At 49.0% G+C, this 18,622-nt stretch overlaps 1 protein-coding gene and 2 long non-coding RNA genes across 3 annotated transcripts; all 3 read left to right on the forward strand.

Annotated features, from left to right (window-relative positions):
• Positions 1 to 976: 976 nt before the first annotated feature.
• LOC115088755 lies at positions 977 to 12,187 on the forward strand. Its single transcript, XR_003855852.1, has 3 exons — positions 977 to 1,189; positions 4,785 to 4,837; positions 12,060 to 12,187. It is a non-coding gene; the product is annotated as an uncharacterized LOC115088755 (long non-coding RNA).
• Positions 12,188 to 12,378: 191 nt separating this feature from the next.
• LOC115087575 lies at positions 12,379 to 13,402 on the forward strand. Its single transcript, XR_003855542.1, has 3 exons — positions 12,379 to 12,477; positions 12,891 to 12,943; positions 13,297 to 13,402. It is a non-coding gene; the product is annotated as an uncharacterized LOC115087575 (long non-coding RNA).
• Positions 13,403 to 13,535: 133 nt separating this feature from the next.
• LOC115088567 lies at positions 13,536 to 16,974 on the forward strand. The gene is made up of 2 exons (XM_029596825.1): positions 13,536 to 13,728; positions 16,150 to 16,974. The coding sequence occupies exons 1-2, from the start codon at positions 13,705 to 13,707 to the stop codon at positions 16,972 to 16,974; spliced, it is 849 nt and encodes a 282-aa protein (XP_029452685.1). The 5' UTR covers positions 13,536 to 13,704.
• Positions 16,975 to 18,622: the final 1,648 nt, after the last annotated feature.

Raw genomic sequence — 18,622 nt, forward strand, 5'->3', positions numbered from 1 at the left:
GATGTGTGAGGTGTGCCACCTTCGCACCAGGCAGGCAAGTTACCAAGCAGTCCTTCCGTCCACCAGCCACCTAACTATCTACATTTATGATGGCCAACCTAACCCTTCCCCCCTGTACTGTAGAGGTTACATGGGGTAAATCAATCAGGAGCCTGAGGGGTGGGAATAGTTGCACTGGTACTGAAGTTTGCAGGACGAGCGGAATCGGAAAGAGAAAGAAAGGCGATATGTGAGCATTTCCTGATGTCCTACTTTCCATCTGATGTACAGGCATTGGTCTTGGTTATCACAAAGTTAATTGTGCACATTTCCTTATACAAAGTAAGGGGTAAGTTTTCAGAAGAGCTGCTGAGTGACCACAAGAGTTGATTACGTTTATTGGATACATTTTCAATCACAGCATGGCGGCTGGAAATGTTCCCAAATTTAGCTTAGCCGGTTCAGCACTGAGCAGCTTCCTGAAAACTTACCCTGAGCAGCTCCAGAGGATCTAACTTCACTGAAGGGCCTGTCCCTTAATCTAAAAAAAATACCCACCTCTACCCTGACTCCCAATCGCTCGGTCATTTTTGATGCAGGCTTGTCTTCGTCTGTTAAAGAAAGGTTTAGACTTTAAAATGTGTAAGGCTGAATGCACATCACCATTATATACAGGGAGGACAATAATGAAAGCCATTTTTGGGGGTAAAGCGCTCTTTTATCCACAGAAATAGGCTGTTTCATTACTGTTCATCCTCTACACAAGTAAAAGTAGGAGCATATAACAAGGCATATTTCTGGTTTGGAGTTCGGACACGGGGAAAACTATAGCAAGAGACCAAAGTGGTAGGTCCCTTTAAGGGCTGCAGCTGGAGAGCTAAGCCAGCTCTGGATTGTGATGTCTGATTATGACATCACCATAGTAGAACTTTTAAACCCTGCAACTGCTTTCTTTCTTGGTCTTTGCAACAGACGTCCTCTGTTGCTCCTAGGCTGTGTTCCCTGTGCTTCGGTGCCATGCCTCCAGTGACTCCTGTGTCATCGTCCCTCCTGCATCTCCTGTGTCTTCATGCCTCCAGCGTCTCTTGGGTCTTCATGTCTCCAGCGTCTCCATGTTCCTGTGACCATCACTTCGTCTCTTCGCTATCTGCCACAGACCTTCTGCCTGGACTACGCTGTCTCTTCAAGAGATTGGTTCCTATCTTGCTGGGTGAACGCTCTATATCTCCCTTCTCCTTCCTCTCTGCTGTTCTCTAATTTTCCTCCCTTTCTCTGTCTTGTTTATGCTTCCCCTTTCCCCTTTTCCTTTCCCTTACTTCTCCTTTTAGCAAAACAGTTTTAGTGGTTAATATTATTTCCCTCCCATGTAAAATTCCTTTTTATTACCATTAGAGGGTCCCTGAGGGAGAGGGAGCTGTGGGTTAATAGCAGTGGCGGACTCACGATGTTGGACCGGCCCGGGTATTCGCCGCCCAGGCCGGTCCAGGATGTGGTCTGCAGTGCGCAGCCGTGACAGAGCCGCGCTCGGCAGACCGCGTGACTGGAGCGATCGTCCCACTGGGGGATGCCCGATCCCCTGATAGGTCAATCTGCCCCTGGTTAATAGGGTCAGACAGGGAGAGTTTGTAAAGCTAAGGAAGCCCAGCCAGTTGTACAGTCTGAGCTGATCTTATCAGCACCCTCACAGCCGACTGAGACAGGTGCAGCATTCAGCTCTGCAAAAAAAGGTTCACTTAAAAACCAGTTGGAGTTACTGTGAAATTCCTTTTCTTCTTCCCCTGCTTGTAATGCAGTTTATTTAAAATCCTTTGGGTTCACTGTGCTGCCTTCATAACAAGCTCTGTCTATTAGCACTGTGGATCCTAGGTAAGTGAGTTTTTCAGTGATTCTTGTATTTTTTGGATGTACAGTCTTTATTTGTCTGGATTCTGTGAAACCCCAGGTTTAGGGAGTCACAATGTCCTCAGAAAACCCTTCTGAAGGAGCAGGTGGTAGGGTACTTGGGAAACCCAGTTGGTGGGTGGGAGGTTGTCAGGAGAGAGGCACAAGTGCAGGAGCAGGCAAGGCCTCTGCAGTAGGGATGTAAATCGGGTGATGGATCGTCTTAACGATCAATTTTGGCTGGGGGGGGAGGGAAATCTGATCGTCATGGTTTTTATTTTTTTTAAATCGTAAAAAATCGTAAATCGGGGGAGGGCGGGAAAACCGGCACCCTAAAACCCACCCCGACCCTTTAAAATAAATCCCCCACCTCCCGAAGCCCCCCAAAATGTTTTAAATTACCTGGGGTCCAGTGGGGGGGGGGTCCCGGCGTGATCTCCCGCTCTCGGGCCACGGCTGCGTTAAAAGAAATGGCGCCGGTGGCCCTTTGCCCTTACCATATGACAGGGCAAAGGTAGTGCCGGCGCCATTTTGGTTCCTGTCACCCGACATCACGAGTGCAGGAGATTGCTCCCGGACCCCCGCTGGACCCCCAGGGACTTTTGGCCAGCTTGGGGGGGCCTCCTGACCCCCACAAGACTTGCCAAAAGTCCAGCGGGGGTCTGGGAGTGACCTTTTTTTTTAAATCGCACAATATTCAAAATGCCGTGACGCCAAACGTCGTGACGTCACGTCTTGAGCAGCCAATTGCATGCACAGGGGCCGCTTTCCCCCGTGCTGGCATCCATCTTCCCTGGGAGGCAGGGGAGCCACGATACCTTCTTCCAGATGGCCGGACGCCTGCAAAAAAAGTAAGTCGCGCAGCGGGAGGCAGGAGAGGTCCGATCGGGCATGCAAAAAGTAAGTTGCTTCACCGCTGTCAGTGTCTCTTCTCCCCTCCTCCCAGAGCAGGGCGCGAAAAGCAGCCTTGCTCCGGGAGGAGGGAAGAAGAGACACTGACAGTGAAGCAGCGAAGCGACTTACTTTTTGCTTTTACGTTTTTTTCGCTTTTTTTTTTTTTTGCTTTGCCGCTGTCAGTGTCTCTTCTCCCCTCCTCCCGGAGCAAGGCTGCTTTTCGCGCCCTGCTTCGGGAGGAGGGGAGGGGGGACTGGTAGTCCCGACTTCCTGGTATCTGTCATTTCAAATGACATTTGAAATGACAGATACCAGCGTGGCGTGAAGCGTTAGGCCCGCGCACCCAGGATACTGTATAGGCGCTCTATCCAGTAAAATGGGTTGCGCGGGCCTAAGGCTTCATGGACCCTTCTTAGACGCGGTTTTCATTTGCATAAAATTATTGTTCAGGATCGAGCGGTAGGTGAGCTGCACTGTGCGTGCGGCAACCGCGGGTGCCCTGGGCACTAACGCAGCTCTTCCTACCGCTCAGTACTGGATAGACCTGTATGTCGACATAGTGAGGGCAAAAGTAGCGCCAGCGCCATTTTGAATATTGGCAATACGGCCCGCATGCAGGAGGTCGCTCCCGGACTCCTGCTGGACTTTTGGCAAGTCTTGTGGGGGTCAGGAGGCCCCCCCCCAAGCTGGCCAAAAGTCCCTGGGGGTCCAGCGGGGGTCCGGGAGCGATCTCCTGCACTCATGACGTTGGGTGACAGGAACCAAAATGGCGCCGGCGCTACCTTTGCCCTGTCATATGGTAAGGGCAAAGGGCCACCGGCGCCATGTCTTTTAACGCAGCCGTGGCCCGAGAGCGGGAGATCGCGCTGGGACCCCCCCACTGGACCCCAGGTAATTTAAAACATTTTGGGGGGGGCTTCAGGAGGGTGGGGGATTTATTTTAAAGGGTCAGGGTGGGTTTTAGGGTGCCGGTTTTCCCGCCCTCCCCCGATTTACGATTTTTTGACGATAAATCGGGGGAATTGTTATTGTATCGCGGCTCTAATGATTTTTGACGATTTAAAATATATCTGACGATTGTTTTAAATCGTCAAAAAACGATTCACATCCCTACTCTGCAGTGCTTGCTAGGACCTTCAAGTTCCAAGCAAGTGAGCAAGGGTTTAACCTCCAAGTGTCAGCTGAAGCAGCTTTTGCTTTACTTCTGCTATGAAATGTTTTATTCCAGGGAGGTAAAGGAAGAGCTGTGATGTGTGCTCTTCATTCCTGCCATGAGTATTTAATTCTGTGTGGCTGGGGCAGAACCAAATGCAGCAGCAGCAGCTCTTGCTCTGTTTTCCCTGTGAACATTTAATTCTTGGGGTGGGAGGCTGCAGGAAGGAGCCAAGGATGAGGAAGGAGCTCTTGTTCCACTCTCCAGTCCTTATGGAAATTTAATTCAAGAATAAGGGGGAGGGATGAATCAAAGATGTGGCAGCAGATCATGCTCACTCCTGCCTTGAACATTTGATTATGGGGGTGAGGGGGAGGAGTCAGAGACACGGAGCAAAAGCTCCCTCCAAGAGCCTCTGGTTTGGGGCTCTGGCAGCGGCTGCCTGGGAGTGAGTTGTGGGTCTCATCTGGGTCTGGATGTTTCACAGCCTTGACCTAAATAATCAAAGTATGCAAGGTCTGGCCAATCCCATCTGAATTTTAACCTGAGGTGATAAGGAATGCAAAAGTACACATCTAGATTTGCTTTGTTTATTGCCCCCTCAAAAATATCCATGCCTGCTTTCTGTGAGGGCACGTACTTAAAGGAAAGCTCTGCATATAGTTTTCCCCCTGTCCGAACTCCAAACCAGAAATATGCCTTGTTATATGCTCCTACTTTTTCTTGTGTAGAGGATGAATAGTAATGAAACAGCCTATTTCTGTGGATAAAAGAGCGCTTTATCAGCAGAAATGGCTTTCATTATTGTCCTCCCTGTATATAATGGTAATGTGCATTCAGCCTTACACATTTTAAAGTCTGAACCTTTCTTTAACAGACGAAGACAAGCCTGCATCAAAAATGACCGAGCGATTGGGAGTCAGGGTAGAGGTGGGTAGTTTTTTGAGATTAAGGGACAAGGTCCTTCAGCGAGGTTAGATCCTCTGGAACTGCTCAGGGTAAGTTTTCAGGAGGCTTCTCAGTACTGAACCGGCTAAGCTAAATTCCCTGTACGTACCCAGATCAGTCCAGACTCCTGGGTTTTGCCAACCCCCCTAGCAGTTGGAGACAGACGTTTATCAAACAAAACTCCGCCTTATCTAGGCTGGTGCCACCTACAGTCTGGCAGTATTCTTCTGTCTCCTAGCAGGTGGAGGAGGTGCAAAACCTACAATCTGTGCTGAGGCCTAGTTTTTCAGTTCTAGATAGTATTGTTAGCTGGGTAAAAAGAAGGATAAAGTTAGAATAAGGTATAGGACCGCAGTAGTTTGCCTGCATGTCCAGTCTCCCACCTCCCAGGGGGTTGTGAGGTCCTGAGGGGACCATCCCTCCTGGTTTCCGAGGCCGCTGAGGTGTGTGGTACTTTTCCCTCCTGCCAGCGTGAATTCGTGACTGGGGGTGATACCGGGGAGCCCGGCTCACTCCTCCCAGTTGGTCCAGAACCTGGAGGCTATTGGGCGAGTATATTTAAAAATAAAGAAGTTAAAATATTTTTTTGTGTGCTCTGTCGGGACTTGATTCTCCTTCCCTTCCGGTTGCATTTGGGGTGCTTGCGCGCCGTTTTCGCTGCCTTCCGAGTGATTTTCGGGGCTGTTTTTCGTTGAGCATGCCACGTCGGGCCGCTTGTAGGGCCTGTGGCGCCGCGCGGGCACGACTGTCCCAGGACAATTTGTGTTCCAATTGCCTCTCTGGAGGCGAGGAGTCTCTGCGGCCCCAGGCACGCTCCTGGTGAGGGTCCAAACGGTGACTGGAGCATTTGGGGACTTACAGTCTTCAACTGCTGACCTGTTCCCGCGGAGTGTGGGAATGGGCGCCATTTTGGGTTCATTAGGGTCAGCTTCGGCAGGAGCGGCCACCATTTTGGCCCCGCTGGTATCAATGGCTGCCAAGGCGCCGGTGGCGCGGGGGGAAGATGACTCTCCACCGTGATTATCACCACAAAGCAGAGTCCCTGAGGGGGACAGACCTGCGAGACCCGGCTGCCCTGCCAATCCAGAGGTCCCTGAGGGGGATCAGCCAGATTTGTCTTCAGACTCTTCTTTTTCATCAGGCAGGAAAAGGGCACACGGACCGGACCCCCCACTAGGGGACACGGATCTCACGAAGGGGCCACGCCCTTTCAGATTGCGGACCCCTCTGGTGGATCCGTATTCCTCTTCGGATACGGAGGATCCGGAGGACAAGGACCTGCTCTCCCAACCCCCGAGGGGGGTTGAAGGGGACGGTGACCAGCTGTCCAGAAATTTGCAAGGTGCTCATGGGGCAGACAGTGATGACCCAAAGGTGGTCCGTCTCTTTCAACAGGACGAACTGGGTCACCTCATTCCGGCAATACTCAGGGAATTAGGGATACAGCTGCCTCAGGAAGAGTCCAGGCTTGGGGCTACGGACCCGGTGGTGTTGGGCCTGAGGAGTCCTCCCTCAGCTTTTCCCTTTCACTTTTCAGCGACGGATTTGATCTTCAAGGAATGGGATACCCAGACTTAGGCCTCAAGGTGACTAAAGCGATGGACAAGCTCTACCACCTGCCAGAGGAGGCCTTGGAGCTGCTAAGGTGGATTTGGATGTGGCGGCTGTCACGAAGAAGACCACCATTCCGGTTACCGGGGGGATGGTTCTTAAAGACTTGCAGGACCGTAAGCTGGAGGTCCAGCTTAAGAAGATATTCGAGATCTCTGCGCTAGGGATTCGTGCAGCTATCTGCAGTAATTTCTCCTTGCGAGCAGGGCTTCATTGGGTGCAACAGCTACTAGCCAACGACTCGCTTTCCCCAGAGGAAGCGTGCCAGGCGGGACGTCTGGAAGCGGTGATTGCTTATAGTGCGGATGCCTTGGATGATTTGCTTCGCACATCGGCCAGATCCATGGTGTCGGCAGTTTCAGTTCAGCGTTTGTTGTGGCTACGCCATTGGGCAGCGGATGTGTCCTCTAAATCACGGCTGGGTTCGTTGCCGTTTAAAGGCAAGTTGCTGTTTGGAAAGAAATTGGAGGATCTGATTGAGTCTCTATGCGAGAACAAGGTGCATCGTTTGCCAGAGGACAGACCAAAGTCGAGAGGTGCTCTGTCTTCTTGTTCATGATATAGGGGCGGTCGGAGGCCTCAGACCTCTCGGGGGTCAATTTCCTCCTTCCACCATAGTGCCAACAGGCAGCAGATGTACTCTCAGTCCTTTCGTGGGCGCCGTTTCGGCCGACCGGGTGCTGGTCAGAATGCGCAGGGTGGAAAGCCCTCGCAATGATGTGCGGCCGGTCCATTCCTCGGTACCAGTGGTCGGAGGTAGGTTGTCTCGGTTTTACGAGGAGTGGACCAGAATCACATCAGATCAGTGGGTCCTAGATGTGATAAGACACGGTTACACGTTAGATTTTGTATGTCAGCCTCGCCAGTGCTTCCTGGTCTCACCCTGCGGTTTTGCAGCCAAACGCCGGGCAGTAAGAGAGACTCTGAGACGTCTTCGCGATCTTGGCGCGATTGTTCTGGTCCCGCTGCCCGAACATCCCAAGGGCCGTTATTCCATTTACTTCGTGGTTCCAAAAAAAGAAGGAGCCTTTCGTTCCATTCTCGACTTAAAATGGGTCAACAGATGTCTGCGAATACCTCATTTTCACTTGGAGACACTATGGTCCGTGATTGCTTCGGTGCGACAAGGGGAATTTCTTGCGTCCCTGGACCTCACGGAACCGTAGTTTCACATCGGGATCTGGACCAGCGATTTTCTAAGGTTCTCTGTGTTGGGTCAACATTACCAATTTCAGGCACTACCGTTCGGCCTTGCCACCGTGCCTCGGATTTTCACCAAGATTATGGTGGTGGTAGTGGCGCAGCTTTGTAGAGAAGGTTTGTTGGTGCGCCCGTACCTGGATGATTGGCTGATTCACGCAAAATCAGAGTTGCTCTGTCAGGAAGCAATTCGCCGGGTGCTTCAATTGTTTCGAACTCTCAGCTGGGTAGTCAATGCGTCCAAAAGCCGGCTGGTGGCTTCTCAGTCTCTGGAGTTTTTGGGAGCTTTATTCGACACTCGTCGGGGAACGGTGTCTCTTAGAGTGAAATGCATGTACAAGTTACAAGGTCAGGTGCGAAACTTGTTATCCAAGCGAGTTCCGATCGTCTGGGATTATCTTCAGGTGTTGGGGTCAATAACTTCGACATTGGAATTGGTTCCCTGGGCCTTCGCTCATATGCGGCCTTTACAGTCAGCGTTGCTTTCCCGATGGAACCCGGTGTCAGTACAATTTCATCTTCCTTAACCCCTGATGGATTCAGCTTGGTCCAGCTTGGATTGGTGGTTGTGTCAGAGCAACTTATGCCTCGGAGTACCTTTAGTAGTTCCGATCTGGACAGTGGTCACTATGGATTCCAGCTTGTCCGGTTGGGGAGCAGTTTGTCTGCAGAAGTCAGTGCAGGGGCAATGGTCCCCACAGGAAGCTCGTTGGTCCATCAATCGTCTGGAGACAGAGCGGTTCGATTGGCGCTGCAGGCTTTTCTTCCGCTTCTCCGAGGCAAGTCGGTCAGAGTTCTTTCAGACAATGCGACCACAGTGGCTTACATCAATCGGCAGGGGGGAACCAAGAGTCAACCAGTGGCGTTGGAAGCCCGTCAGTTGATTGTGTGGCCAGAAAAGAATTTGTGCAGCATAGCAGCCTCTCACATTGCCAGGGTAGAGAACGTTCACGCGGATTTCCTCAGTCACAGTTGCCTAGACCCCGGAGAGTGGGAACTCGTGGACACCGCGTTTCAGCTCATTTGTGCCCAGTGGGGGACACCCGCTCTGGATCTGATGGCGATGTTCAAGAATTCCAAAGCTCCTCGGTTCTTCGCCCATCGCAGGGAGATGGGAGTAGAAGACATGGATGCTCTGGTGCTACCTTGGCCGACGGATGTTCTACTGTATGTGTTTCCTCCATGGCCTCTCATCGGCAGGGTCCTTCTCTGCATAGAGTTACATCCGACAGAGGTGGTGCTCATAGCTCTCGAATGGCTGCGATGTCCCTGGTTTGCGGGTCTGGTAAATCTGGCCTTAGAGGAACCCCTACGGTTTCCAAACTTGCTGGATCTACTGCATCAGGGGCCCATTTGTTTCGACCAGGTCGAACGCTTTTGTCTAGCGGCATGGCTTTTGAGAGGCAATGGCTGAAATCCAGAGGGTACTCGGATGCTGTGGTAACTACTCTCTTAAGGTCCCGCAAGGTTTCTACATTTTTATCTTATGTGCGGTTCTGGAAGGTCTTTGAGGCTTGGTACCTTGCTCGGGATGTGGTGCCCACTCGGGCGACCGTTTCGGGTGTTTTGCATTTTCTTCAGGATGGTTTGGCAAATGGTCTCTCGTGTAGCTTCTTGCGCGTTCAAGTGGTGGTGCTAGGTTCTTTGCGCGGTCAGATTCACGGCGCGCCTTTGGCGTCTCAACCAGATGTTGCTTGTTTCCTTAAAGGGGCAAAACATTTACCCCCACCATTCCAATGGCCCTGTCCTTCCTGGAATCTGAATGTGGTTCTTAAGGCTTTGTGTGGGGCACCCTTTGAACCTATCTGCAGGGCCACCTTGAAGGATCTCACTCTGAAGGTGGTGTTTTTAGTGGCTATTGCATCGGGAAGGCGGGTGTCAGAACTTCAAGTCCTGTCTTGTCGGGAGCCCTTTTTGCGGATCACAGAATCTGGGTTGTCTCTACGAACGGTACCCTCATTTCTACTTAAGGTTGTCTCTTCCTTTCATTTAAATCAGGCGGTGGAGCTTCCATCGTTTTTGGATTTGGACAGCTCAGATCTTTTGTCTAAGGACTTGCGGAAATTAGATGTCCGTAGGGCACTGTTGCAATACCTGGAGGTTACCAACGGTTTCCGTGTATCGGATCACCTGTTCGTACTTTGGAGTGGGCCTAGAAGAGGCAATGCGGTTTCAAAGACTACGATAGCTCACTGGTTGAAGGAGGCCATAAACTCTGCGTATCTGTTGCAGGGACGGTCACTGCCGGTGGGTCTCCGGGCTCATTCTATGCGATCTCAGGCTGCATCCTGGGCGGAATGCCAACAAATATCTCCAGAGGAGATTTGCAGGGTGGCTACATGGAAGTCCTTACATACTTTTGCCAAACATTATCGTCTGGACGTTCGGGCTCCAGGGACTGCTGGATTTGGAGAAGGGGTGCTCGGAGTGGGCCTCTCCGGATCCCATCCCATTTAATGGCAGCTCTGGTACATCCCAGGAGTCTGGATTGATCCGGGTACGTACAGGGAAAAGAAAATTGGTTCTTACCTGATAATTTTCGTTCCTGTAGTACCATGGATCAGTCCAGAGCCCGCCCATCTGTTCTTCCAAGGAAAGGGAGAGTCCATACTGCTTGTTTTCTTTCATTCACAGCTCAATTGTGTTATCGATAGCACAGGTTCTGTTCCCATTTGGGGGTTTATTGAGCCGGTTCAAGTTATTAGGTTACTGTATATAGTTAGTTTGGATGTTTAGTGTTTTGGATCTGCTGAGGAGTTGCCAAATCTGTTAGCGATCTGCCTGCCAGGAGGGCGGAGCCAGCAATCGGTTGGTGATCACTCCGCCAGGAGGGCAGAGTTAGCGATCTGTTGTAATCCGACTCCTGTAGAAGAGAGGGGTTAGCAATCTATAATGGCTTACCCCGCCAGGAGGCAGAATTATCAATCTGTTTAGAGTGTCTGCTAGGAGTTATCAATCTGTTATAGATTAGGACTGCTGCGTAGCAATTTATTTATTCATTTGTTTTTAATTGTAATAGAAGCTGTTATGGAGTTGCTCCCCAGAGAGGAGATGTCAGCAACAGTTGAGGGTAGACTGCAAGGCAGCAGTTTGTTATACTCAGCTCTTGAAGTGTGAGAGATGAGCATTCTAATGTAGAATGGTGAATCCTTGGGTCGATGGCAGATGACAGCGCCCTCAAGAGGATATCAAGAGAGGGACTACCGACTAGGCTGGAGTATGGAGACAGACACAGATAGTTCTTTATTAGACAGGTAGTAGAACCACCAGAGGTGGCAGCAGTGAGCTGATGTGCCCGGCAGGGCTGAAGTCCTTCAGATCCTGGAACTGCAATCTCCGGGTTTAGCTGAGCTGTAGAGAGAGACTCATAGATAGTGGATACATGGATACATAACCAGAAGTAGATGATACACCCACATAGATATTAATAAAGCTCAGTAGCTGGAGAGAGTGAGGCCCTCGAGGAGTGAGTACCTGGTTCCAGGAACAGCTCTGAGAGAGCGATGGTAACTCACAGTTAATTATCTCTGTAATAGTTTCTAGGCAGACTGTAATACGAACTCATAATATCTGTATATGAAATAACTTCTGAAATAGAAGGGAGTCTTTGTAAGTTTTTAGGAACATAGGCCCTCGAGGAGCGAGTACCGGTTCCTATCTGCAATCTGTAATAACTCACAATCTCCGTACCTGCGATAGCGTCTTAGACAGAAGAGAGTCTTTAGAGTTCTAGGAACATGGGCCCTCGAGGAGCAAGTCCGGAGATTGCTGGTACAATCTCCGGAGCACACGCCCTATGTCATCAGGAACATGGCGGATCCGCAGAGTCAGGCCAGCCCGGGGACTCCAGGAAGAAATGGCGAGGAGAAGTCACGGCAGCATCTGTCCATCAGACCCGAAGGAAGTCGCCTCAGAGGTAGAGAGGGTGGTGCGAGGGCAAGAACAGGCACGAACGCAACATTTTGTAATCCATTCTGCTTTGACATTAAGTGATACTGGCAGACAGTAGGTGGCACCAGCCTAGATAAGGCGGAGTTTTGTTTGATAAACTTCTGTCTTCATCTGCTAGAGGGGGTGCAAAACCCAGGAGTCTGGACTGATCCGTGGTACTACAGGAATGAAAATTATCAGGTAAGAACCAATTTTCTTTTTGGGAACATTTCCAGCCGCCATGCTGTGATTGAAAACTTATCCAATAAATGTAATCAACTCTTGTGGTCACTCAGCAGCTCTTCTGAAAACGTACCCCTTACTTTGTATACAGAAATGGCACAATTAACTTTGTGATAACCAAGATCAATGCCTGTACCTCAGATGGAAAGTAGGACATCAGGAAATGCTCATATATCTCCTTTCTTTCTCTTTCCGGTTCCGCTCGTCCTGCAAATGTCAGCACCGGTGCAACTACTCCCACCCCTCTTTCCACTGCTCCCTCTGCTCTCCCCTACCCCATGCCTCCCCCTCCCTATCTCCCCTCCTCCCTCTCCCATCAATCTCCCTGCCTTATCTCCTGTTCTCCCCCTTCCATCTTTTTCTCCTTTGCTCCTTCCTGTTATTGTATCAACTCCTCCCACCCCTCCTTCCAATGCTCCCTCTGCTCTCCCTCCTCTCCCCTAGCCCATGCCTCCCTTCTCTATATCTCCCTTCTCTTTCCTCTCTGCCCACCTGCCTTTGCTGTTCTCTACTTTTCCTCCCCTTTCTCTGTCTTGTTTATGCTTCTCCTTTCCCCTTTTCCTTTCCCTTACTTCTCCTTGACATCCCGTGTGTGTTTGGTCTGATTGCAGTGCATGCGCTACGAAGAAAAAAACCCGGTAAGGAGCCTTTGCAAACATCGCTTTGTGCCCTGTAATACTTTTAAAGGTCCTCGGTCAGCGGATTTGTCCGGCTGAGTTTGGAATTTAGCTGGACAAACCGCAAAGTGTTAAAATTGTGGGCCAATGAATGGTTAACTTACCTGGATAAAAAGAGATGACCGGGTGTGGGGCTTATGTTTAGCTGGGTAGCATATAGTTTTCCCCGTGTCCAAACTCCAAACCAGAAATATGCCTTGTTATATGCTCCTACTTTTTCTTTTGTAGAGGATGAATAGTAATGAAACAGCCTATTTCTGTGGATAAAAGAGCGCTTTACCCCCAGAAATGGCTTTCATTATTGTCCTCCCTGTATATAATGGTAATGTGCATTCAGCCTTACACATTTTAAAGTCTGAACCTTTCTTTAACAGACGAAGACAAGCCTGCATCAAAAATGACCGCGCGATTGGGAGTCAGGGTAGAGGTGGGTATTTTTTTTAGATTAAGGGACAGGCCCTTCAGTGAGGTTAGATCCTCTGGAGCTGCTCAGGGTAAGTTTTCAGGAGGCTTCTCAGTGCTGAACCGGCTAAGCTAAATTTGGGAACATTTCCAGCTGCCATGCTGTGATTGAAAATTTATCTAATAAACGTAATCAACTCTTGTGGTCACTCAGCAGCTCTTCTGAAAACTTACCCCTTTGTATACAGAAATGGGCACATTTAACTTTGTGATAACCAAGATCAATGCCTGTACCTCAGATGGAAAGTAGGACATCAGGAAATGCTCACATATCTCCTTTCTTTCTCTTTCCGGTTCCGCTTGTCCTGCAAACGTCAGCACCGGTGCAACTACTCCCACCCCTCTTTCCACTGCTCCCTCTGCTCTCCCTCTGCTCTCCCTCCTCTCCCCTACATCATGCCTCCCCCTCCCTATCTCCCCTCTTCCCTCTCCCATCAATCTCCCAGCCTTATCTCCTGTTCTCCCCTTCCATCTTTTTCTCTTGTGCTCCTTCCTGTTATTGTATCAACTTCTCCCACCCCTCCTTCCAATGCTCCCTCTGCTCTCCCTCCTCTCCCCAGCCCATGCCTCCCTTATCTATATCTCTCTTCTCCTTCCTCTCTGCCCACCTGCCTTTGCTGTTCTCTACTTTTCCCCCCCTTTCTCTGTCTTGTTTATGCTTTCCCTTTCCCCTTTTCCTTTCCCTTCTCCTTGACATCCCGTGTGTGTTTGGTCTGATTGCAGTGCATGCGCTACGAAGAAAAAAAAACGGTAAGGAGCCTTTGCAAACATCGCTTTGTGCCCTGTAATACTTTTAAAGGTCCTCGGTCAGCGGATTTGTCCGGCTGAGTTTGGAATTTAGCTGGACAAACTGCAAAGTGTCAAAATTGTGGGCCAATGAATGGTTAACTTACCTGGATAAAAAGAGATGACCGGGTGTGGGGCTTATGTTTAGTTGGGTAGCAGCCCTGAAGTTAGCTAGATAAACTTACTCCACTGTCTTTGGGTCTATCCAGCGGGAACTCGTACCTGGGTAAGTCCAGCTAACTTCCTGCTCTCAGCACTGCTGCATGGACTTATTAGTTTATAAATATAAATGAAGAAACATTTTGTTGGTATTCAGGGATTTCACAGTGCTAATCAGTGATTTCTCAGAGATGAGAAGTCCCTCAGATCACAGGGAACTGTCTGCCCTCTATAGTTACTCCAGTGAGCCATAGCAAATGGTTTAGTCCACTCACTACCCTAAACTAGGTCCTCCTCTGGGAGGTGCTTAGGCCTTAGAAAAGGGACCCAGAAAAGACAAAACAATAAATATAACAATTGAGGAATCATAGCAAAGGGGTGCACCACACTACTCCCCAGGAAATAGCAAACCGGTTTTTAGAATATTACACGACCCTTTATGCCTCGAAGCCCATGGATACGGGCCTTGCTGCTCAGTTGTTTGCAGATTTACCTTGGCCGCAATTAACCTTAGACCATTTAGAGATGTTGAATAGCCCAATAACTACCCAAGAAATCTATGCGGTAATCAAACAGCTTAAATTGGGTAAAGCGGCGGGCCTTGATGGGCTGGGGTCTGAGTACTATAAAATTCTTAGTTTTGGGGTGCTGGAGCCTGTGCAAGCTTATTATGCTGATTTACTACATACTGGTCACATAACGCCAGCCTCCAATCAATCAGTTATTGTAGTGCTCCCTAAGCCCGGGAAAGACCCGGCGGAGGTGGGCTCTTATCGCCCAATTTCGCTGCTCAACGTAGATGTTAAAATATTGGCTTCTGTTTTAGCTGCCAGGGTGTCTACCGTCCTGCCCAGTATCATTCATGAGGACCAAACTGGGTTTATCCAGGGTCGACAGGGGGTACGGAATGTGCGGCGCTTGATAGGCGCGTTAAGTTATCCAGATGGGGCTGAAGCCTTGATCCTGAGCCTTGACGCGGAGAAAGCGTTTGATTCGCTTTCCTGGGAATATCTGTTCTGGGTGTTGCAAAAATATGGTTTCTCCGGGGCATACCTAAAATGGCTACAGGTATTATACCAGCGCCCTAGCGCCACTATCTTACTTAATGGCCTGCCCACGGCGGCTTTTCCGATCTCCAGGGGGGTGCGACAGGGGTGCCCCCTATCTCCTGTGCTATTTATTATGGCACTGGAGCCCTTGGCCATTTGTATAAGGCGTGCCAAAGACATTAGCGGTATCAGTCTGGATGGGCACTCCTTGAAGCTGGCCATGTTTGCCGATGACCTTTTATTATTTGTGGGGAAACCGCGTACCAGTGTACCAGCCATCATTCACCTATTTGATCGGTTCCAATTGGTTGCTGGTCTCAAAATTAATTATGATAAATCGAAAGCCCTGTCATTACACGAGAATCTTCCAGTTACGTGGGACGGGGTGTTTCCCTTTCGTTGGGCTGCCGGCAAACTAAAATATTTGGGAGTTGTGATCCCGAGGGACTTACGGCAGCTGCACTCCTTAAATATAGCCCCCTGCATTGCCAAATTCCAGGCTCAGTTGGGGATGTGGAAAATGTTGCCCCTCTCATTTTTTGGCAGGGGCGCACTGGTAAAAATGGTGTTGATGCCAAAGCTTTTGTATTTTTTACATATGCTCCCTTGCTGGCTGACAGTAGCTGAGGTGCGCCGCCTGCGCTCTGCCATCCAAACGTTTTTATGGCGTGGGAAGCGCGCACGCTTAGCATATGTGGCTATGGAATATCCGCGGGAGTGTGGGGGGCTGAATTTGCCAGACTTCCGGCTTTACAATGTGGCCTGTCAAATGAGGTTTGTGGGGGAATGGTTAACGGGGTCCTACCGTTACTGCGATGCGGGGATGCTGGGACGTATGTCCACCCCCGGGTCCCTGCTGAACCTCATTCAAATGAGGGTGGATCAGCGGCGGGTGGCATCTTACCCTACGGTTCTTCTAACCCCCTGCATCAAAGCGTGGAGATGGATGCGGAGAAAGCATAAATTATCGGGCGGGCGATCTCTACTACTCCCCTTTTTGAATAATGTGGAATTTCTCCCGGGGCGTGATTGCGGTTCTGTCTTTCGTCAATGGGCAGAGCAAGGGGTGTTGTTTGCCTTTCATATGTATGATCCTGTTTCAGGTACAATGTTGGACTTTGCTACGATGGTACGGACTTTCCACTTGCCTGCCAAGCAATTTTTTGCCTTTCTCCAGGCTCGCCACTATCTGACTGCCTTTGCTTGGACACGTATGGAGCTTGACGCTGAAATACGGTTCGCCAACACCATTTTTGATACTGCGTATCTCCGGAACACCATCACTGGTTGGAAGAGACTGGGACAGACGCTTGGGGATGCTGCTCCTGTTCACCGTATGGCTGCTCGGTGGTCTGCAGTTTTGGACTCTCCCATTGCCGAGCGACAAATGTCTAGCTGGTGCCGTGACATATACAGACTGCTACCTGATCTCAGTCTTCGGGAGCTCCAGTTTAAACTTCTTCATTCTCTTTATTATGATGATGTTCGGTGGTTCAAGATGAAGTTGGCTACTTCACCTACCTGTATTAAATGTGGGACTGCTGATGGTACCTTGGTGCATAGACTGATTACTTGCCCATTACTCCAACCCTTTTGGCACGAAGTGCTGGAGGTGGTAGGGAAATGCATAGCTGGGTCTCTGCGGCTCACGGCCAGGATGTTACTTTCGAGTATGTCTCCTCGAAACTTGCCAGGCAGCTGTGCTAAGGCCCGATTTGAGCGGGTGGCTGTTTTGATGGCTTGTCGCACTATCCTGGCTGGTTGGATAGAGCCACAGCTTGCACCTACAATAGCCGCCTGGTTTGGGAGAATGGCCTCTCTCGCCCAAATGGAACGACTGGACTTTTTAGCGGGCAAGAGGCGGCCCGACCCAGTGTACTGTGCCTGTTGGGATATTTGTTTTGCTACTTTTCCTAAATCGTTGCAGGAGGAACTGTGCCGTAATGGTTATACCCTAGATTGGTCTTGTAAAGTGAAGGGAAAAGGGAGGGGGGGTAGTTAGGTATGAATGTTGGAGGGATGTGTGGGGTTTGGGGTGTGGAGATTGGGCTTTGGGAAGGGGATCTGGGGGGGGGGGGCGAAAAGAAAACTGGGATGAGCAGTGAGTTGCGTTTTGTTAGGTCTACACTGTCTGCATTGTTGTATTTTGGTGCTTCTGCACTGTGTTTTACAAGTTTTCTTGGTGTTGATTGTCTCTGCCATTCCTGCTAATAACAATTATTTTGAAAAAAAAAACAAAACAATTGAGGAATCACTAAATAGCAGTCAAATATTTATTTATTGGCACAATCTGTGGTCAGAACACCTCCTCATTGATTCAGATGTGGGTTGGTTACTCCAGCTCTACCTGACACAAAAACCTGAAAGAACTGTGTGAGACTTGGTGCAGGACCCTGCTGATACCCAGCACTAACTCACCGGTCACTAATCATTCACAGAAACAGTGCTAATAAATGAATGTTTGTTATTATATATAAGAAAATATTTTATAGTTAACTCAAAAGGCTTCAAAAACTGGAAACAGCAAAGAGGAAAGAAAAGGAACAGTAACTGCTGGTACTTAACAGTTTGTCTGCAGAGTGAAATGCTGCTTCCTTCCTAGTCAGATATGAGGGCCCTGTGCAACCTTTTCCTGTCACCCCACAGCTGTACTTCCCAGCTGAAACAGGTCTCTCTCTCTCTTTCTTCTAATTCCAACTGTCATTCCTCTCAGCCCGTTCTATCACTCTAACAGATCCTCAGCAGCAGTGCAATGTCTGCTGAAACGAGCATCTCTCTCTCAGTGTTACAGTCTCTCTCTCTCAGAACCTTAGCAGCAGGGTGAAGACATCGGTCCTGGGACTCATCCCCTCAGCTCCAGCTCCTGGTGCCAGTGGAATACTGCGCTCTTATTCTGCTGCCTGCTGACCGTCTGAAGATCATCTGAATAAAAAAAAACATTCTCTCATTATACCAGGCAAATAACAATTAAAACTCCTGCTCATCACCAAGAATAATTTTCCAAGTGCGTGGCTCGACTTTTGTGCTGTACCGAAGAGACATTTGAAATTCTGCTGACTCCGCCCCTCCAGCTCTGCCTCAGCTCCATCCCATCAAACATAGCAAGGAAAAATTTCTAACTATGAGTGTAAGAGTATACCCAGATTTTTCTAAATCAACTCAGAAAAGGAGGAGACAGTTTTTATTGTTGAAAGCTAAGGTGCTCCAAATAGGAGCTACCTTCTTTCTAAAACACCCTTGTAAGTGTCTTATCAGTTACAAGGGTAATTCTTTTGTTTTGTTTTTTTTCCTATCTTCAATTGATTGAATTCTTAAAGGATAAAGTAATAGTAAATTGAATAAAGAAATGAACTCTACTGCGACCTTAAAATAGTGAATATCCCAATTAAATTTAATAATAGTGCATTTGGAATTGTGATAACACTTAATTATTTTAAGTATATAACTATTATAAGAAATCTTATGAGTATTGGATCCTTTATTGTGGACTATAATGTAAGAAGAGAATTTAATATTGAATCCTGATCTCTTAATTATTGGATCTTTCTATGTAAACTTACTGTTGTCAATCTAGATGTAACTCTTGTGAAAATGTTTTAAAATGGCATAAATAAAAAAGAAAAGAAAACCAACTCCTGCTCATCACCAAG

The sequence above is a fragment of the Rhinatrema bivittatum genome, chromosome 3 (assembly GCF_901001135.1).
Source record: "Rhinatrema bivittatum chromosome 3, aRhiBiv1.1, whole genome shotgun sequence".
NCBI classification, from domain to species: Eukaryota; Metazoa; Chordata; class Amphibia; order Gymnophiona; family Rhinatrematidae; genus Rhinatrema; species Rhinatrema bivittatum.